This window comes from Caenorhabditis briggsae (assembly GCF_000004555.2).
Source record: "Caenorhabditis briggsae complete genome, chrIV, whole genome shotgun sequence".
Lineage (NCBI taxonomy): Eukaryota > Metazoa > Nematoda > Chromadorea > Rhabditida > Rhabditidae > Caenorhabditis > Caenorhabditis briggsae.
This window is the reverse complement of record NC_013487.2, coordinates 17,072,367-17,093,624: the sequence shown is the minus strand read 5'-3', so window position 1 is coordinate 17,093,624 and position 21,258 is coordinate 17,072,367. Positions and strand designations below refer to the sequence as shown.

Genomic DNA, 21,258 nt, shown 5'->3' with positions numbered 1-21,258 from the left:
GTAAAAATGTGGACTAAGTTAAGATTTACCAATTTTTAAAAGTTTTTCGAATGTTTCTATAAAAATTTCATACTTTGCGCATGTTTCCACAAACATTTGTCACTTCAAAAAAATTTTTGGGCCCCTCCCCTTTTGACTTGGCCCCCCCCCTTGTCATAAAGAGCCTTCTATTCTAGGTGCACGTTCGAACCCATACTGGAGAACGTCCGTACATTTGCAAATTCTGCCCAAAATCGTTTGCAAGCCAGGGAAATTTGCAGTCCCATGAGAGAACCCATACTGGGGAGCGTCCATACTCTTGTCAATTCTGCCCAAGGACTTTTATTCAGGTACCTAGAAAAGATAAATGTGCTCTATCGCTCATTTTTCTGTAAATTTCCAGAAATCCCAACTAACCGCCCATGAAGCCACTCACTTAACCAATAAACAAGCAAATTCTGAATCAAATATCTTACAACCGGCTGCTCCGGAACAAACCGGAAGCTACGAATGCACCTTGTGCCATAAGAAGTATCCATATGCCAGCAGTTTGTATATTCATATGAGGAAACATTCAGGAGATAGTAAACCAGGGTAATTAGTGTCTAATTAGCTTCCCTAATTACATCAAGAGTTTCAGATTCAGTTGTGAAGGGTGTGGCAAGCCATACAACCAGAAAACGAGCTTGAGCATCCATCAAGATCAATGTGACGCTTTTAAAAATTGGTTGAAATTAGACAAAATGAGAATTGAGAGTGCAGAGAATGTCACCTCCTTCCCGTAAGTGACCCTGAAATGGACAACCGGATAAGCAGATTTACAGACATAACTGCGAAGGCTGTGGTACCTCGTGTGTCCAACCAATCAGCCTTAGAATCCACCTGGATCAATGCGAAGCTTATAAAAACTTGATCCGAATGAGAATGGCTATCCAAAACCAAAATTTGAATCCTCTTCTCAACAGTGACTCGGAGTCAGATACGGAAATGAAGATTTGTCCGTTGCCGAACCCACCACTGACCCTTCCCAACCATCAGATTCCACCACCAGTCAATATCTACGCTCAACAGGGTAATTAAACAATTAAACAGAAATTTGAAGCTAGTGGAGACGTTTCAGCACCTGTCACATCATTGGGATCTATTCTGGGAAGTGCCACCTTGACACCATCCTCATTGGGCTTCAGTCTACCACCACTGACGTCATCGCAGAATGTGTTCAACTCGTTGAATGCTCATGCTCCCTATACACCAGTTGAGGTAGGATAATAAACTACAATTTGCCCGTTTTGGCATTTTGAACAATTCTAACCAAAATTTAGACCCTTTTCAATTTGAAAACGGTCCAAAAGTGCCGAAACGGGCCAACGACGGACCAACAGCGGACTGCTGATAGCATTTTTATAAAAAAATTTTTCAGCTCGCCAAATCTGCTGACTTCGGACCCCTTGCCGCTTCCAAACCTCCACCATCCATCCAACCATCTGAAGCCATTTCGGCGTTCCATACACCAGCACGGAAGATTCCAGAATCTCCAACGTCTTCTCTCCTCTCAACTACCCCAGGCTCACTGGGCTCATTGTCTTCAAGTATTCTATCTACTCAACTTCTTCTTCAACAATTCCAATCCCCTGACTTCAATTATCTTCTCAATACCAATTTGTTATCATCACTGGCTGCTGGGCTGAATCTTCCAACACCACAGACCCCATCAAGTTCTCAACCATCGTTCCTATTGGCTCCCAACCCAAATGTGGTCACTGTCCAGTCTATTGTTTGATTTTTTTTCCTCTTTTTTGTTACCCTTTTCCCCATGTATACCCCCTTACATAACCGGTAGAATCAAAATTTACTTATTCAAAAAAAAAAAAATTAGTACGGTAAGCGCCAACCTCATTTGTTTTAAAACAACAAACACTTCAATGTCTTTCAAAAACCCCCATTTCCCATCTGGTCACCAATTTTATTTGTTTAAAAAAGTCTTGTGCACATTTTAGGCTCCGCCCACACCTATCTGCCGAAATGATCTCTATTTATGCCCCTCCTCCTGTCTCTTCCCCGTTCTTTCCCTATTTTCTAATCCTTGCCTGAAACAAGAAATCAGAAATATATTCCTCCTTAAAATCTACGTCCCAGAAAATACACTTGCCCACTTTTTTGAATTTTTTTTTTGTCTGAAAGTTTTTAATTACTCCTGTTCTGGTCATTTATTTAAGCAGTGTGTCCAAATAAATTTATTTCAAAAAATAATTTAAAAATTTAAAAAAATTCCAGGTCGCTGAAGTAGGTTGGTTTAAAAATAGAAAAAGTGAATTTTGGAATCGGTCGTAAAAGTGGACCACACAGCTGTTCTTGGTCCGCTGTTGGTTCGCCATTTGTCCGTTTTTGCATTTTGGACTGTTCTAACCGAAATTTAAACCGTTTTTCAATTGAAATATTGACTAAGAATGGTTCTACACTGTTTGAAATTATGAATAATTGAAAATGGTTCAAATTTCGGTTAGAATACTTTCGAATGGGACAACGACGGACCATCGGCGGACCACCGACTGAAAATCTGAAAATCCAGTTCAAAGCGTTCAATTCTGTCTAAAAACCGGTTTTCTAGCTCATCTAGGAATCTAGAAACGGGTCATTCAGAGTTTCTGAGGTTAGAGACGCAGACGACGAGACACGCTGCGTCCCTAGCCCCCAAAACTTCAACGAGCTATATCTCGGCTCTTAAGTGAGCTAGAAAGCTGATTTCTGTTATAAGAATTTTTTTTTGAAAATTTTTAAGTTTTCTAGCTGATTGCTGATTTCTGAAAAAAATCCTTTTTTAGTCCATTTTTGTACTGGAAACGTGGAAAACATGTGTTTTTCAGAAAGCGGCATATAACTGAAAAATCTCTAGAATCTCATATATCTCATGTAACTGAAAAATCTAAAATCATATAACTGAAAAATCTGATTTCAGAAAACCCTGCGAATGCAAACTTTTTACCCTTGGAAAGTTTTCAAAGGCTTCAGACTGCTAAAGTCAAAATGGTCGAAAATTATTGACCGATACTGTGTATGACTTTGTGGAGTACTGTATTCAAATAAAAACACATTCAAAATCAAAAAAATCATTTATCATTGAGCAGCTCAAATCTACAAGATCTCTGATCCTTAGTTTCCAGTATAGTGCAATTGTTTGCAAAACACCTCGACATTTCCGTTTCCGCGTGCGTACTTTCCATCGTTCTCGCTCCACAAAAAGTTCTGAAGTTCGAAAGGTCTCAACTTGTTGTCCTTGTACTGCATGCAGGTGAACGTGTCAGTACGGGTGTCGTAGGTTCCGAAGCACTTGTTCTCGTAGACGCTTCTGGAAGATTTTCAAGATTTTGCATTTGTTTTGGATTTTAAAAAAGTACCCCTTATAGGTCATTGGAATTCTGTGACTGTATCTGTACAACAGATTATCCTTATCAACTCCGAGGTTGAATCCACTGGTAGCTTTGTTGCAGACCTTGTTCAGATCCGGATCTATTCCACCACTCGAATCAAAAGCCGTCTTTTGAAGTCTAAAATTGATTTTTGTATTTTTTGACAACCCTCGAAACCTACTTGACCATATCCTGATGAACCAAGAAGAAGGCATCATCACACATATGATGAACATTGGCACCCATGAACGGCTTGCATCCTCTGTTCTTATTTTTGAACAACTCCTTTGGCCACTCGTCCAGATCCCCACCAAAAGTGAATTGATCCTCGATGAGTGCCACGTAGAGTTGTCCGAACATCGGCTGATTTCTAGTGCCAGACATTTTGCTATCAAGTTCGTGGTAGACAGCGTGGAGAGCGCGTTCGGCGCTAGGAAGGACGTGCTGAAAAATTATCATAGTGGCCGAGAAAACTCAATTTGCAAAAGACACCAGCGCCATGTTAGGTCATTTCTAGGCCATTTTATCATGGTGGCCAAACTCAGCTTGCAAAAGTTAGGCCACAATGTTAAAATGGTCTAGAAAACACACCAGGTGAATATCAGGCCATTTCTAGGCCAAACTGTTTGGTGGCCTAGAGAACTAAACTTGCAAAAGTTAGGCCACTATATTAAAATGCTCTAGAAAACACCCCAGCGCCATGTTAGGCCATATCTAGGCTATTCTACCATGATGGCCTAGAAAACTGAACTTGCAAGAGTTAGGCTATCACGTTAGAATGGCTTAGGAACACACCACAGATGAACTTCAGGCCATTTCTAGCCTAAAAAGTTTGGTGGCCTAGAAAACTAAGCTCCCAAGAGTTAGGCCACCATGTTAAAATGGTTTAGAAAACACATCAGGTGAATATCAGGATGTTTCTTGGTAAAAAAAGTTTGAGAGCCTAAAAAGCTCAACTTGCAAAACTTAAGCCACCTATGCTCTATTTCTTGCTCAATATCTCACCGGTTTCTTCAAAAAATCATCATTGGTAGTCTGCCCAAAGATCGACGTGGCGAAAAACAAGACCGATAGAAGAATCGTCTTCATTCGATGCATCTCTGACTAGAGTACTGAACCCTTGGCGAGAAACCGGTGTCTTAAAGTTCTTGAGAATTTCCACGAGAATCTAGAACGTGATGTGGTGGTCCCTGAACTTCCACGTCCCACCACTCTAGACACGTGGCCACCCCACATTTCAATCTTGGTAAGAACAGCGCATAAATAGCCATGGAAAGGCAAAGAAAAATCAGTGATCGGAAGAAGAAGAAGGTTCCATTCGCAGGAGAAAAAATGAAGATTCAAAGTGTCTTCCTTCTTTTGGGAGTAGCTATTTTCAGCACCACATTTGCTGCGAATATGTTTGAGGCCAGTCAGGATTTTGAGTTGAAGAAACCGGTAAGGATTATTTTCCTTCTGAAAAAAAAGTGGAAATTCGAAATTCCAGCTAGTGGTTCCTGCTGCCGAAGCCAGCTACCACTACACGATGATCGAGGTTGACACGTTGGCAGCCGCCCATGAGCCGCTTTTCGGACTTATTGGAGTCATGTAAGTCGCGCTGCTCTATTTTTTGAAAATTTGAATCTGGCTGGTGCGCTTTCCGCGCGACTTGACCTAGTTCTTTTCAGGCTCCTTGACGGCGTGTTTACATTCTCGGGAATCGAGGAGACCTATCTGTTGAAACTCAGAGAGGAGAAAGGGAAAAGATGCATGCCCTTCAAGGGCATCAATGTTGTCCACAAGTGTAACCACGAGTACTTTGCCTTGAATGCCGATTTCGTCAAGTTAGTCCGGGTTTCGCCTTGACCTTAGACCTTAGATTCACCTTGACCGTTTTGTTATACTTTGCCCTAATGTAAAACCTGCATTAGAAGCCCCCCCCCCCCCCCCTCACATTGTCAACTTTGAGCTCAATTATTTCGATTCCTGTAAAAGATATCAAAAATATATTATGATAAACAATTTATCAGTTGACAAGTTTTCCATATCTTTCAAGAACCGAGATAAATTGGCTCAAAGTTGAAATTGTGGGGTCCCTCCTATTGCAAGTTTTTTGGAAATTTATGTTCTCTGCTCGCTTCAAAATTTGCCCTAATTTTTCCCACTTTTTCCCTAATTTGCCCTACTCTACCGTAACCTGCCCAACTTACAATATTCCGAATTCCAGCATGAAGAAAACGACATTCCGCCAGACAGACAGCCTTGACACTATCTGCCTCAAACTCAACGAACAACAATCGCCTCGAAAGTTCAACGGAGCAAACGACTTGGGACTCAAAGGAAAGAAGTCGTCAAATCTTGTAGTTCGTTTTGGAGATCGTGTTCTGATGGCCTATAAACCTGGGGCCAACTATAACAAGTGCATTGGAACCTACGACGCCGAAGACGACTACTTCACATGCATGATGCCAAACAACAAAGGAGTTCTTGAAGGATTCGAGATGACCAGCTTCTTGTACGAGACGCTGCAAGGCAAACCGCACAGAGCGGATAACACGGTAAGTGAGGGGAATTGGTGGAGCACTGTAGTTTTGAATTTCAGGTGGAAGTGTTCTGCAAAGTGCCACACGTCTATCCAAACTCGAGATAGATCCTGTGTTGGCAGGACGCAATTAAATGGCGGAAAGGAAGCGAATTTAGCCTAATAAATATTGTTTGAGAGGTTGTTAAATGATACCTCCACGATGAATCACAACGTTCGAATAAATATTTTTATTGTAGCTCGTCGATTTGTTTTCGAATTCCTTGTTTCACCTAGATTTGGTATAAAATTGACCTGGTTAAAAATTACAATTTGAATTTTTAAAAACTTGGTAAAATGACATAAAGTTTGAATTTTTGGAAAATTTGGAAAAAAAAATCACAAAATTGAATTTTTCAATTAAAAAAAAAATGGAAAAATATCCAAAAAGTTGAATTTGCTGATTTTCGGAGAATTGGGAAAATCCCAAAATTAGGAATTGGAAGTATTTAAAAAACCGAAAAAAATATCCCAAATTTGAATTTTCGAATTCCTAAAAATTAACCAAAATTTTTGAAATTGGAGGTTTTAAAAATTTAGGCCAGATTTGACTACTTCGATTTTTTAAAAATTTGAAAATTATCCCAAAATTGAATTTTTAGATTTCAAAATTTTTTAAAAGTATCCCTTAATTGGGGTTTTAATTTCAAAAAGTTTTAAAGTGATCCAACTCTTGAATTTTCAAATTAAAATTTTTTTTTAATGACACGAAATTTGAATTTTTGAATTTTTAAAAAATTGGAAAAACTACCCAATATTGAATTTTTTTCAATTTTCAAAAATTAGAAACCCCCAAAATTGAATCAGTTAATTTTTTTTAATTTTGGAAAAATAAAATTTTCAAATTTGAAATTTTTAGAAAATTGGAAAATTTTTTCGTAAATTGAGTTTTTCTATTTTTTGAGATTAGAGAAATATCCCGACATTGAAAATTTTTAAGATTAGAAAAATGACCCAAAATTTTAATTTTTCAATTTTTTATTTATAATCAAACACTTTATTACAAACACATAATAACAACAACTATTACACAACGAGGTCCATTTTCTAAGCCTTAAAATCCAAAAAATTCGCTATTCTCATCGCTCCATATTTGTCTACACACGATTCATGAATGAAACTGTACTCGCAAGCTTCCATTGCATAACCATTGATCTCATAGGAAAAGATACGGTAGTTGAGATGAGCAATCTGTCGAAGAAGGTCCGCATGCTCCTTTGCTCCTCCATGTGCCTCCAGATAAATTTGACAAACTTGGAATTTTTTCAAAAACGGAATCAGACAAGTCAGCTCGGCTCCTTCGATATCGATTTTCAGAATTTCCACATTCGTAATATTGGATTCTTTCATGAGATCTTCGATTGTGTATCTGAATTTTGCAGCATCGGTTCCAACAGAAATCGTAGCCTTTTTTGAAGTCCCTCGGATTGTGGCGTATGTTTTTTTGGTTACCTCGGATTGCTCAGCCTGGAAATAAACTGAAATTTTTCGTTTTATTTAAAGTTACTTACCGCATCATATCCATAAAGCACATTTACATTATTTGTGATTTTCTGCCATTCCTCCTCAAATGTGATCAAGTTGTTTAGACCCAAGGAGATCATTCTGGAATTCGAAAATTGAAAAGATTTCCAAAAATTGAATATTTCAATTTATGAAAACTTTGAAAAATCATCCCAAAACTGAGTTTTTAAATTATTTAAAATTTGGAAAATATCCCAAAAGTGAATGTTTTAATTTATTGAAAATTGGAAGAATAACCCAAAATTTAAGATATTCCATTTTTTATAAAATTTGAGAAATATCCTAAAAACTTGAACATTTCCAAATTTCCAATTAGAGAAATATTCCAAAATTGAGTATTTCAATTTTTTAAAAATTGGAGAAAAACCCCAAAATTTTGAAATTTTGAATTTTTGGAAAGTTGGAAAAATGACCCGAAATTGATTTTTTCGAAATTTAAAAATTTGGTAAAATATCCCAAAATCGAAAGTTGGAAGAATGACGCAAAAAATGACATTTGAAAGTTTTGGAAATGAGAAAAAAATCACAAACTTTCAATGAACAAAATTGAATTTTACAAATTCAAAAAATTGGAAAAATACCCCAAGATTTTGAATTTTAAATTTTCAGAAAATTGGAAAAATTAAAAATTTTAAATTTTCGAAAAAAAAACTCACACACTATCCTTCGGCGTTTTCCACGGATTACAAACCCATTTCCCACCATCTCCAACAGTTCCAACTCTCACTTTTTCCGGACAAAAAACTTCAGGACCCAGTGCTCCATACAGTAGCCAGTACTGCTCTTTGTTATAAATAGAAGCTAAAGTTCGCTTTCGGAGAGCCACTTGGCTAATGGAGAAGTTTTTCATTTTCTGGAAAATTCCTTTTTTAGGAAATGATGTTGGAATTTCAAAAATACCTCAAAATGCGCCTCGAAACTCTCTCCTGGTCCTTGTTGTCCAAGTTTCAACGCCTTCAAAATGTCCATTTCCGATTCCAGCTTTTGTTTTATCTCCTGCATATTGTTTTCAATTTCAGTGAGACTTCTTTTAGAGAGATTAGCAAATGAGATCACAGAAGGAATCGAATTCAATCGAGCAGAAGAGGAAACGTCTGAAAATCGATAAATCAACATTTTTGGATTCAGAATATTCCACTTACTGCTCCCATAATTAGTTCCACTCCACATCATGAAGTTTACAAGAGTTACTATCACAACAACCGCTAGAATTACAACTTGATTGGCCATTTTGGTCTGAAAATTTAGAATATTTGGACTTTGAGATCTGAATTTTTTCTGGAAACGAAACTTGATCTTGACACCAAACTGAAAAGATCATTAGGAACAGATGTTTTGGTCGAAATGAAAGACAAATAAAGGGAGGATTTTTATAGAAATCAAACCATTAGATGGGAAAATCACTGTAGGAGTGAAAAAGAAACAGATGAGCAAATATAAAAAGGGCTCATCAAGGATCAATTCAGAAAACAGAGATATATAAATGAAAACTAAAAGTGGGGCGAGAAACTAGAGATTTCAAAATTTTGAGCTACAAATATATTTCAGTTGATTTTTGGTCATTTTTTTCATTTTCAGAAGTTTGAAGATCGGCTGTCAAGTTTCCGATCACTTTGACAATTTAGGAGGGTAAAAAACAGTTATATATTCAAAATTTCGCACTTACAGAATTTTTCGAAAATAACTGGTTTCTCAGATATTTGCCCACCCTTTAATGACCCTCTTGGCACGCTATTCGGCCGCTATTGGCCCGTTTTGGACATGAAAGCGTGAAAAATAAGTGCCTTTTAAAAATCAACAACTATCTGAAAAATTAAGACTTTTCAAAAACTTCTGAAAATGCAAAGTTTTTAATCTAGGTCTGTTTTATACCCTCCAACGTTTTCAAAGTGATCGGAAACTTGACAGTGGAGCTCTAGACCCTTGGAAAATGATCAAAAATTCAACTGAAACTTTTTGTTGTATATCTCTTTGACAGGGTGTTTACAATTTCCCAAAATGGCCTTAAACATTTGAAATGACAATGTGGAGCTTTTTCGACGTCACACACTACAATAACACATCAAAATAGGAAAATATGTCAACTGAAAAACGAAAGTATAAAGGCCCATTATCTTATTTTTCCTTCCCAGATGATGTAAATAGAAAAAACAACAATTAGAAGAAAAGAGAAAACGGTGTTCAGATTCGAAATGTTGTTAATTGGAAAACCATGAGAAATTGTTTTAAACGTTGACCTAGATTCTCAAAACTTCTAAAAAAGTTCTGAAGAAGTTATCGAATTGAAAATAGAATCGAATTTCTAATAAATATATAAATCAATTTTTATACGTGTTAAACTGAACGAATTCTTGAAAAAAATTACCATTGTGTTCCGCTGAACAAAAAACTGCACTACTCCGGTTTTGCCGCGGGTCCAATTTTCATGTGCCGAGAATTCCAGCAATTCAGAGGACAGCAAAGCCACGTCAGTTGCGCGGTTCATAAGTTACGGTCACGATCATAATAAAATTTTCTTTTTCTTTCACGTTTTTTGCCGCAAATTTTACTAAAACTTGCCTGACTGGGGAGTCTTCGGCACTCAGAGGGCCACTTCAATCTACCGTGACACTTTTAATAGAATGACTTTCAAGTTTGAGCTTAATTATCTCTGTTTCTGTGAAAGATATCAAAAATTGATCAGCTGACAACATGTTTATCACTTTATGATAAATAATTCATCAGTTTAAAGTTTTTTGATATATTTTACAGAAAATGAGATATATGGGCTTAAAAGAAAAATACCACTATCAGTTCGGTCTTATCTTGATTTTTAAAAGAAAGATCAGGAAATCAGTCAGGAAATGATCATCAGGCTAGTCGGTCAACGCCCTTCTGGGGCTGAACCCAGAAATTTAGAAATTCAGAAATTCGGAAATTCAGAAATTCAGAAATTCAGAAATTCAGAAATTCAGAAATTCAGAAATTCAGAAATTCAGAAATTCAGAAATTCAGAAATTCAGAAATTCAGAAATTCAGAAATTCAGAAATTCAGAAATTCAGAAATTCAGAAATTCAGAAATTCAGAAATTCAGAAATTCAGAAATTCAGAAATTCAGAAATTCAGAAATTCAGAAATTCAGAAATTCAGAAATTCAGAAATTCAGAAATTCAGAAATTCAGAAATTCAGAAATTTAGAAATTCAGAAATTCAGAAATTCAGAAATTCAGAAAATTCCAAAAACTCATTCCAAAAACTCCAAAGATTCAGGAACTTAAAATTTCAAAAGTTTGGGAGTTGTTAAACCTTGAAAGTGTAAAATTCAGAAATTTGAAGAAATTAAAAAAAAAGATTGTCATGGTCAACAACCTTATCTTACATACATGTTATTGTTAGTAGCTCAGTTAAGAGAAACGATGAAAAACAAAAGGGTATAGTAGCCAATCTAATAGGTCAAGGCTAGTTTTCTTCCAGGAAAACCACGAATACTTTTCTATGATTTTCATGTGCTAACACCTAACACATATTGTGTGAGAACCATGTATTCCCATCTTTGTTTGTGCAGTTCGTTCATTGTTCCCCCCTTTTCTTTGATCAGATTGAAATACAAAATATATACCAGCATATACATAAAAAGAGAATGTTTTGAGAATGCTGGTCAAATTTCTGAAAAAAATTCATATAAAAAGTGATTTTCAGCTTCCTGGTGTATACCATAATTCCTCTAAGAACCCTTCAACTTTGAGCTCAATTATCTCGGTTCCTGTGAAAGGTATCAAAATTTCGTTAATTAATAAAATGCTGGTGATATCATGATAAACAATTTATTAGTTGACAACTTTTTCAAATCTTTCACAGGAATCGAGATAATTAAGCTCAAAGTTGAGGCCTTCAATGTTGCCACCTATGGTCGCACACACTTGAATAGAGCTCCCCAGACCGTCAACTTCAAGCTACATTATCTTGATTCCTATGAGAGAGATCAAAAATCTGTCAATTGATAAAACTTTAGTGATATTATGATAAACATTTTTTCAATTGATAACTTTTCGATATCCTTTACAGAAACCGAAATAAATTGTCTCAAAGTGGGCGGGTCGTCTTGGTTTCTTTTAAAAATTCAGTACGTTTTTATGTTTATTCGCAACTTTTCAAAGATTCAGATCGAATAGTTTATTTCAGCAACCCATATTTTTAATAAATCCTAGAATAACATAACAACCAACAAATAATTTAAAACCCGTCACTTTTTACAATGACACAATGCTTGAAATTTCACTTTCTTCGTACAATCCGCCGTACTTCCATAGGTATCCAATCGAACCACCTTCCCGAAATTGACACTTCCATCATTCTCATTATAAACCATTAAAGTTTCAAAATGCGCAGAAAATGTGGTTTTCGCTGAGATTTTGTAGGTGTTCCAGGATTTGGTGTAATCATATTCGATGAGCTTGTGACCTGGAAATACAGTTTTGAATGTGAAAAGAACCTGTTAACTTTGAGCTCAATTAGCTCGGTTCCTGTAAAAGATATCAGAAATATGTCAACTGATAAAATGTTCCTGATATAATGATAAACAATTTATTCGTTGACAACTTTTCATATCTTTTGTAGGAACCGAGATAAATTGGCTCAAAGATTTTGAGCCAAAGCAGATAGTTAGGTGGCCCTTCTATTACAGGTTTTATGGTAAAAAAAGGGAACATACCTCTTCTAAATCATACTGTTCGCAAAGTTGGGATACATTTGATTTGGCCAATAGATAACGTACATGATCTACAAGTTTTTTGCCAAGATTGCGTTGCAGAATTTTACTGAAAGATAAAAATTCAATTTTCTAGTTTAAAACGAAATTCTCGTCATTTTTCATTATCAAAATCGAGTTTCTCGTTCTGGAATTAGTTGAAAACGCAATCTAGGGATGTTTGCGTACTTCTGTAGCTACAATAACCCCCGGAAGCTTTTAAAATCACTGAAGGCACTCTTAAAAAGGCTACCCAAACCGTCAACTTCGAGTGAATTTATCTTGGTTCCAGTCAAAGATATCAAAAAGTAATCAACTGATAAAAAGTTTATCATAATATCACAAACATTTCATCAGTTTACACCTTTTCGGTATCTTTTACCTAATGGGATATATAAAGTCAAAGTTGGCGGTAGTTTTTTTTGCAAAAAAAAACTTCAACATGTGATTTAATTCTAGACTTTCTAGACTTTTTTAAGTTCCAAAATTTTAAATTTTCCGTAAAAACTGTTTACTTCCGAATCTCAAATTTTTGAACTTGACAAATACAGTACTGCTGTGGAATCGGAAGTGTTGCACATGTTCTTGGCTCATCGGGTTGTTTACGAATCAACGAATCTCCAATTTCATTTTGAATTTTGATATGCTCACGATCCGTGAAGTTGAACATTGGTTGGAACTGAAAAATTTCTCTCTGTTCTAAAAGTTCCAATCCCCGTCAAAACTCTTTACCTTCAAAATATCCAGCAGCGTTGCTCTTGTATCAAAATGAGTCTGTAACTGCTGTGAATTCCTCTTAAGAATATCCAGTAGTCCAGTTTCAGAACCCCGATATTTCTTGGGCACTGATATTGCTAGATATGGATTATGCCTTTCAAAAGATCCAATTTCTGTTGTAAAGTAGTTTCCATATCCGAATCGGAGACCATGATCGGCTACAAAAAGGACAAATGAGTCATCCAGAATTTGATGATTCCTCTCGAAATAGTCTACAAGATACTGATCTGCCCTAGCCGGACCATCAATATAGTTATGAGCAATGAATTGGGAATCTGAGAATCTGAGACTGGGGGGGGGGGGGGGGGGAGTCTTCTATACGGTAACCTTAACTCACTGCATATCCATGTTGCTTGAACTCCTTAAAAATGTGTGTCTCGTTATCCAAAAACCTCTCACAATACTCAGTTTCATTCCAATCTGGCTTCAACTCTTCCCAAGCCACCGTTCGTCCGCCCTCTATCCGTTTCCCAAACCAAAGTGGGAACCCATTAGGCTGACTATTCTCACCAACTTTATTCACAAATGGAAACTCTATTCCAGAGAATTTGGATTGAAAATATGGAAGGAATTTCGGAAGAGACCTCTTGGCCATTCCAGTATTCAGAGAGTCGATTGTGAAGACAAGAACATTTGGAGGAGAGGGGAACTTTGTTTCTGGAGGTTTTGGGGTTCTGGAAATTGGAATTTTGTATATTTTTCTATAATTCCAAAGTCCCAGAACTTGCCTCGGTATAATTTGTGAATGTGTGTATCCATAGGCTTCTGTATTATTCTCCCAACAAACGGCTTCAATGAATTCGCAATTGGTTTTCCCAGGTTTCATCCATTCTTGGAATACAACCTCTTTCTTAGCGCCAATTCCTTCAAAACACCTAGAAGATTTTTTTTGGGATCTTCAAATTATTTAATGTTCAAAAATACATAGTTTACATAGATATTTTTTCCCTTTTTTTTTAATTTGAAAAAAATCACTTTTGTGGTATGTTTCTATTTTTCAGAAATTTTTGAAAAATCAATTTCGGAATGTTTTGCCAATTTTATAAAAATCTAAAAATTCGAAGAACTAGATCACTTTTACCACCTTTGGAAAATCAATTCTGGAATACTTTTTCGGTTTTTAAAAATTCAAAATTTCAGAATAAATTCACTTGTGCAAATGTACCTAACTTACCTCGCTGAACAATTTGCACCCTCTTTAACTATCCTCCATTCTCCATTCTCCAATTCCGTCCATTTTCGAAACGTTTTATCACAATTTTTCATAGGGTTATGGCCCTTCAAAAGCGGTTTAACACTTTCATGCCAAAAATCATAGATTGGCAAAGCACACACTTCCTTCCCATTCCTAGTTGTATCTACATTTTTGAAGGAGCTCTCTGAAATGTTTTTTTTTAATGGAATTGGGATCTAGGTGATAGAATTACCAATTTTAATTGAATCATTTGAACTTGTGAATAAAATAATGAATAGGAGATATAAAAATACTGAAGCATAGGCGATGAAACCTGATTCGTGTCTCCATTTCCGTATAATTAGTATGATTCTCATAACTTGGAAGATTTCCAGAAATCGTTTTTTGATTTGCTGAAATTTCCATTTTACAGACCTTTTTGAAAAATCGTTTTAAGTATGAATGAAACATTCGGACGATCTCAAAGTTTAAAGAAAAAAAATCAAAATAGAAGGTGCTATCCTAGTTGAGGGGTATCCTAGTGCAAACGCAAAAATTGTAAAAAAAATCTCGTAAAAATCAAAAAATTGAGTGGCACCCCTCAACTAGGATAGCGCCGAATAAGAGTTTAGTGCACTACCAAACTGAAATATGCTAAAATAAACAAATGATGAATTCGAATTCAAACGAATAGTTTTATGGGTTTAGAATAGTTTTATGGCTCTGGTGTCTTATCAATACGAAATTATAAGTTATAATAGAAAAGAAAGGATTTCTGGAGTAGAACGAGACTGAATATTTGTTTAGAAGGAAGGAAACTATTTGGAAATATAAAATAGTTTTTTTCAGAGAGGAGCTTTTAAATAAATTATCAAAGACAATGCTCAAAAATGGTGATAAAACAATGTTATAATTTTCAGGTTTTATGGTCAGTATTGGGAAAAGAAAAGAAATGACATCATATAAATAATGAGTGGTTGTAGAATCACTTATAAATTTTTAGCTCATTTATCTCGGTTCCTATGAGAGATATCAAAAATGTGTCGACTAATTAAATGTTTGTAATATTATGATAAACAACTTATCAGTTGACCATTTTTCGATATACCCAACAGGAATCAAGATAATTGAGATCAAAGTTAAAATTTAGGAGGAGGGCCCATGTATTACTGAGTTTACGGTATGCCGTTTGAATTAGATTCAAATAAAACCGGTGACCGATAAATAAAAATAGCTCTGATAGATTACAGAATTCAAACTTCAATTTTTACTATCGGTTGTAAAAAATAGGTATTCAAGAAACATTGAAATAATATATAAAGAAAAAGACTTTCTTTAGATAAATTTATTAAGACACAGTGATAAGAGAGAGGGATAAAAGTGATAATAATAGAGAGATATAAGAGATAAATGAGTAAAAACCGGGCCTCTATTTATAGCAATTCCGGTGCCACAGCACCGTATAATTAAGAGAGGTTTAAGGAATATCATTAACAATACATGAAAAGAGAACAACTTATGAATTCTGATTAACATTAGAAATGCAGGAGACTAACTATAGTTTTTTTAGACTAAATCTCTTATTCTTTCTCACCAAAGGTGACATAATATGACATATTGAAAATATATGTTTCCTTTGTTTAGATTAGTATAGTCAACCAAAAAAGTTGTTTTTTGTTTGTGAAGGTTTTGATCTACTTTTACTGCTGGGAACGTTATTGTTCTTCTTGTGTTTTTCCGCTATTATATCGATATTCCTTTTTTCTGAAACTTAACCGTTGCTTTTTTATGAATAATTTCAGATATTTTTTTTTTTCAGATGACACAAAAATTGGTGTATTTTCGGTTTTGGATTTCGCTTTTTTTCCCTCTAATTTTGTATTCTCCAAATTCTAGGAATTTGCAAATATCGAATTTCCTGGTTTAAAAAAATGTAATAAAATTTTCAGATGACTGAAAAGCATGTTTTTGCTCTTTATTGGATTTTTTAATTTTCTTTTACAAACTCAAAAGGGGACGGGGATGATAGAACATACCTAGCGCTATAAAAATTGACATAAAGAATGCAAGATATCAAAAAGGGACGGGGAGCTAACACATATATATCACTTTAGAAATTGATATCAAATATTCAAGATATCAAAAGATATCGGATCTAGATGTGGAATATGGCAAGGAGGATGCTGTTCGAATAGCTGTGGCTGTCAAGGATCTCATCGTGGATTATGTCAAAGATCTTGCTGCTTTAATGGAGGACTTAGAACATGTAGATGTTGTGGACGTCGCCGAAAATCGTGTTGGCGATGCTGCTGGAGGAGAAGGAGGCATGTAGAACCACCACTACAAGTCCTACGACTACGACGTCTACTACAACATCAGCGTCCATGACAACAGCTACAACATTTATCACTACTTTAGAGCCAACTATTTCTACAATGGCACCAATGGAGTCCACTACTTCTTCCATGGTACCAATAGAGTCCACTACTTTTACCATGGTAACCATGGGGTCCACTACTGTTACAATGGTACCAATGGAGTCCACTACATCTACACTGGCACCTATGGAGTCCACTACTTCTACCATGGTACCAATGGAGTCCACCTCGGCTGGGACCACTGCTTCCACGTCACCGACGTTAAGTGAATCCACAGATTCTACCATGACTAATACATCAAGCGTGGAATATACCACTAAATCTATTTCAACCACTATGGAGCCAACAACACCTTATGGGACTACCACTAAGGAAATGTCAACGTCCACGTCTTCTTCAGAAGTTTTAACCACTTCTACGACGCCAGGAGAACCAGTAATTTCTACGTCTTCCACTACTATTGAATCGATTATAACTTCCGGAATCCAGTCAACTACAGATAGCTCTTGGACATCCTTTATTTCGGTGGAGGTGATAAACATCCCTATGGAACAGACATGAGCGGAATTCCTTATTCCTTATTCCTTATTCCTTATTCCGGGTGTTTTTTCTATTCCTTATTCCGGATTTTAAATTTTTCATTCCTTATTCCTGATTTTTAAATTGTTATTCCTTATTCCTTATTCCTGATTTTTTTTGTTATTCCTCTTCAAAAATTAAAAAATTTTTCTATCAAAAATCAGAAAAAAATCTCAAAACTGGGAGAAAAATTTGAACGCTCTAAATTGCCGCGTAAAATTTTGCTCAACGGAGCACCTTTGCAAAAACGATTTTCGAAAATTTTTTTTTTTTGGAAATCTTGGAAAAGTTATGCGTTTTTCTCAGTGTTTTTTTCGAAATAAATTTGGTTTTTACAATTACTAAATACCTCAGAAAAAATGTCTAAAAAACGGAGAAAGTTTGACGAATGCTTCGTCAGAACAGAAAACGAGTGTATTCTCTGGTAATCGGTTTCCAACCAGATTCGGGAAAATTCCGCAGCAGAAATGGCTAGATCTGGTAAGAAAATTGTCCGAATCAGGTTGGAAAATTAGCTTTCTCGGTCGGATCTGGTCAGAAAATCACCGGATCTGGTCGGAAAATAAAAACTTTCCGAATCTGGTTGGAATTTTACTCGAATCTGGTTGGAAAATTGCCCGAAACTGGTTACAAACCGATTACCAGAGTCGAGCATCATCTTTACCCCGAAAAGAAGCCGATTGAATAACGGCACTGTTGACAAATTAACTTTTTGTTCACTCAATTTGAAAAATTATGGCCTGGACAACTGATAATTCACAATTATGATTTTGTTTTTTAGTTTTTTAATTCTAGTTTGAGAGAGTTCCCTCTTCATTTTTCTTGTTTGTGTCTCGGTTTGTGAGTTCTCTCTTCGTTGTTCGTGTTTTAAAATAAACAGTGTTTTTCAAGACAAAAAGAAATCTTCCTTCGTTCGGAAATTCTTTCCTTCCTTATTCCTTATTCCTTATTCCTTATTCCGGATTTTAAAATTGTTATTCCTTATTCCTTAGTCCTTATTCCTGATTTTTAAATTTCATTCCTTCTTCCTTATTCCTTATTCCGGATTTTCAAAATTTTTATTCCGCCCATGTCTGCTATGGAACCGTTGACCTCCGAAGAATCAACTTCTACTAGTGTGGAGCCTACTACACCGCCCACAACATCAGGAATCTCACCAATAGATCATACGAGCACCACTAGTAGGTTGGAAACCACAATTCCTATTTCCGAATCTTCAACCTGGCAGAAGGACCACCCGGATCAGCCTTTTTGAAGGACCACTAGTACAACAAAAGAATTCCGAGATCCAACTTTCGAAATCTCCATGACACCAATTTCAGTGCCTTCCAGAACGAAAGAGAAACTTTGCACGACAAGAAAATCCAATTTCAATTGGTGTCGCTGGAATAAAAATTCTCGAAGGTTTATACGAAGAGTTAGTTGAAAACGTTCCATTCAATCTTTTCATGATATGTTTTTACTCCCGAATTTAATATTATTCCGAATTCGATCCATTCCAGGATTCCTGATCTACCAAGTGTTCGGTGACATGCAAATTTTGGAAACGTAACGAAAAAAAAATTGCAGTTCCTGGTGTGACATGATATGTTTCCGCATTGAATTGGTAGATCATGAATCCTCGAATGAATCCTGGAATTCGGAATAATATTATTGTAGGAAGTAAAAACATATCATGAAAAGATTGAATGGAAGGTTTTCAACTACCTCATCGGCCATCAAAAACATCGAAATTCGTATAAAATGGTAGCTCAAATAAGCCGAAAGTCATCAGTTCCCTTCTCTTCTATTTCGATACTTTCCCTTTTCCAGAATGCTCTTCTACAAAGCTCTTCTTGCTATCCTTGCCTCCACTGCTGTCGTTTGGGCTCTTCCAGTGCTTGGTGATTCTAACGGACTCCTCAACGGTCTTACTGGAAAACTCAACGGTGCTCTTGGGAACACAACACTTGTGAGTTGAATAACTATATGCTTGTATGATTTTCACAAGTTTCAGGGGAATCTTAATATTGCCGAGTTGATTGATCTTGACAAGTTGCTTGGTCAAATTCTGGGACAACTTGAAAATGTCAAAGAAACTGCTTCTGGTGCTGCTTCAAATGTTGTTGATACTGCTTCAGGTGCTATCCCAGGACCTGTATCCGGTGCTATCGAAGCCGCCCAAAACGCTGCTTCTGGTGTTGTTGATACTGCTTCAAAAATGATCCCTACTGGAATTGTCAATGAGGCTCTAAACACTGCCTCTGATCCTGTTAATACTATTGTCGATGCTGCTTCAGATGCAACCAGTGACTAAATGTCCCGTTTTCTGTTTTAAATCAGTTTTGGTAAATAAATAATCGAACATTGCACAACTTCTTGGAATCAAAATACTTGAAATTCGTGATGAAAGTTTTATTGAAGTCTAGGTTCCAAAACGATTTTCAAATGAGCAAAGCGTCGGAAGTATAATTTTTCTGGCTTCCAACATCATAGTAGTACTTGAGTAATCGATAGTTGAAATTGCATTATCTGTGAAGATCGTTATTGTTGATTCTTATGTGATCGACGTTTCCATAATGATCTTTTTCGCCTCCACTGAAATAGGGAATATTCAAAAAGTAGTCGTAGACTTTTATTCTGATGTAGTCGCTCTCCTGGAGTCGTATAAGTCGTAAGCGAGGCTCATTGCCCTCGTCTTCCATGCTTCTGATCTTCCTCTGGTTGACCAGTTATGCCTCGCTACTGGAAAAGTGTCAGGGGGAGGGGTTCCTGGAGAATATGGTTCTAACATGAAAAAGTTATCTCCAGACTTCTATTGCTTGAATACTTTCAGTCTAAGTTTCAGAATAATATTTTTTAACTTTCAGTCTAAGTTTCAGAATAATATTTGGCTCTAAATTATGCCACTTGTATCCTAATATGAAGCTTCCCATTCTTTGAAGGAGGTGGGAGGAGCAAAATACAGTTTGGGGAACGAAATCGCGCCGAGCTCATGTAGGCCATCGGTAAGGGCATCGCGACCGCGTAGCTCATCTGGATAGCGGCGTTGTACTCTTGAACTTTTTCTCTTAAGCTCAACTCTTCGGGGGGGGGGGGGGAGGGGTGCTCTGCATAGTTACAAACGGGCCGGCCCGGGGAGATGGCGGGACGGCAGATAACTCGGCTTCAGAACATCATATTCATTTTGACGAATAAAGCTAAGATGGACCTCGTCGAGATCTATCATTTGATATCAAATTCGTCCAAATATCTTGATCTGAAACCGAGTTATCTGCCTGCCCGCCATCTGCCCGGGCCGGCCCGTTTGCAACTATGGTTCTCTGGGCAAAATATCTAGAAAATTGTATCGAAAAATGTCTTGCCTTCTTTAATACTTAAACAGTAAAAACTGAAATAACTGTTGCATGTTAGAACCATACACTTCAGAGACCTCAATTTTCATTTTTGGAATGCAGGGCTATAATAGGCAGTAGTGGAGACGAAGACAGTGAGAAAACCTTTGCTTTTTCAAACCAAGATACCAATAAAAAATTTTCATGAATTTCAAGTATTTTGGCTCAAAGAAAGTGTTGCAATGTTCGATTATTCATTTACCAAAAATGATTTACAACAGGAAAAAGGTATATTTAATTGTTGGCAGCATCGACAATAGTATTAACAGGATCAGAAGCAGCGTTTAGAGCCTCATCGACCACTGAAGGGTGTGGGATCATGTTCACAGCATCATTTCCAATATTTACAGCAGCGTCTTTGACCTCATTCAGCGCATCGGACACAGGTCCTGGGACCACGCCTGCAGCGGTATCAACAACACCTGAAGCGGTGTTTTGTACCGTATCGACCACACCGGAAACAGGTTCCGGGATCATGGCAGAAGCACCGTCAACAATACCGTTAACATCATTAATTTCTGGAATTCTGATTTCAAGAATGTTAAGTCTGCGTTTGATTCCTTCAAGCAGGTTTAGAAGTTGTTGAAATATATCGTCAAGTTTATTAATATTCTGAAATTCACAAAAATTGTCGTAGTGCCCGGTTATTCAACTCACAAGGGGTGCTTTACCAACAACACCATGGAGCTTTCCAGTAAGACCGTTGAGGAGTCCATTAGAATCACCAAGTACTGGAAGAGCCCAAACAACAGCAGTGGAGGCAAGGATAGCAAGAAGAG

At 36.5% G+C, this 21,258-nt stretch overlaps 7 protein-coding genes across 7 annotated transcripts in view; 3 read left to right on the top strand and 4 right to left on the bottom strand.

The window, feature by feature from the left end:
- The window catches only part of CBG22539, a gene marked incomplete at both ends in the record, with an annotated part of 3,342 nt that extends 1,583 nt beyond the window's left edge, over positions 1 to 1,759 (top strand). The window contains 6 exons of the mRNA XM_045236383.1: positions 177 to 329; positions 383 to 573; positions 620 to 760; positions 804 to 1,051; positions 1,100 to 1,239; positions 1,400 to 1,759. Of these exons, the coding sequence (XP_045097595.1) occupies positions 177 to 329; positions 383 to 573; positions 620 to 760; positions 804 to 1,051; positions 1,100 to 1,239; positions 1,400 to 1,759 (1,233 nt within the window). The remainder of the gene's footprint in view (positions 1 to 176; positions 330 to 382; positions 574 to 619; positions 761 to 803; positions 1,052 to 1,099; positions 1,240 to 1,399) is intronic.
- Positions 1,760 to 3,129: 1,370 nt separating this feature from the next.
- CBG22538 lies at positions 3,130 to 4,475 on the bottom strand (the record flags this gene model as incomplete). The annotated part of the gene is made up of 4 exons (XM_002634892.2): positions 3,130 to 3,325; positions 3,375 to 3,524; positions 3,568 to 3,830; positions 4,392 to 4,475. The coding sequence occupies 4 exons, from the start codon at positions 4,473 to 4,475 to the stop codon at positions 3,130 to 3,132; spliced, it is 693 nt and encodes a 230-aa protein (XP_002634938.2).
- A 243-nt stretch (positions 4,476 to 4,718) lies between these two features.
- Positions 4,719 to 6,015, top strand: CBG22537 (the record flags this gene model as incomplete). The annotated part of the gene is made up of 5 exons (XM_002634891.1): positions 4,719 to 4,823; positions 4,873 to 4,973; positions 5,054 to 5,209; positions 5,593 to 5,923; positions 5,968 to 6,015. The coding sequence occupies 5 exons, from the start codon at positions 4,719 to 4,721 to the stop codon at positions 6,013 to 6,015; spliced, it is 741 nt and encodes a 246-aa protein (XP_002634937.1).
- Positions 6,016 to 6,993: 978 nt separating this feature from the next.
- CBG22536 lies at positions 6,994 to 8,700 on the bottom strand (the record flags this gene model as incomplete). The annotated part of the gene is made up of 5 exons (XM_045236381.1): positions 6,994 to 7,413; positions 7,458 to 7,551; positions 8,127 to 8,323; positions 8,371 to 8,564; positions 8,613 to 8,700. 5 exons carry the CDS (start codon positions 8,698 to 8,700, stop codon positions 6,994 to 6,996), a joined length of 993 nt encoding a protein of 330 aa, XP_045097594.1.
- A 2,993-nt stretch (positions 8,701 to 11,693) lies between these two features.
- On the bottom strand, positions 11,694 to 14,525 carry CBG22535 (the record flags this gene model as incomplete). The annotated part of the gene is made up of 7 exons (XM_045236380.1): positions 11,694 to 11,911; positions 12,158 to 12,267; positions 12,713 to 12,876; positions 12,930 to 13,175; positions 13,312 to 13,870; positions 14,149 to 14,353; positions 14,402 to 14,525. The coding sequence occupies 7 exons, from the start codon at positions 14,523 to 14,525 to the stop codon at positions 11,694 to 11,696; spliced, it is 1,626 nt and encodes a 541-aa protein (XP_045097593.1).
- Positions 14,526 to 16,451: 1,926 nt separating this feature from the next.
- Positions 16,452 to 19,401, top strand: CBG22532 (the record flags this gene model as incomplete). The annotated part of the gene is made up of 4 exons (XM_002634887.2): positions 16,452 to 17,057; positions 18,428 to 18,522; positions 18,918 to 19,056; positions 19,102 to 19,401. 4 exons carry the CDS (start codon positions 16,452 to 16,454, stop codon positions 19,399 to 19,401), a joined length of 1,140 nt encoding a protein of 379 aa, XP_002634933.2.
- A 1,312-nt stretch (positions 19,402 to 20,713) lies between these two features.
- CBG22531 lies at positions 20,714 to 20,956 on the bottom strand (the record flags this gene model as incomplete). The annotated part of the gene is made up of 1 exon (XM_045236379.1): positions 20,714 to 20,956. The coding sequence occupies one exon, from the start codon at positions 20,954 to 20,956 to the stop codon at positions 20,714 to 20,716; it is 243 nt and encodes an 80-aa protein (XP_045097592.1).
- Between the last annotated feature and the right edge of the window lie 302 nt (positions 20,957 to 21,258).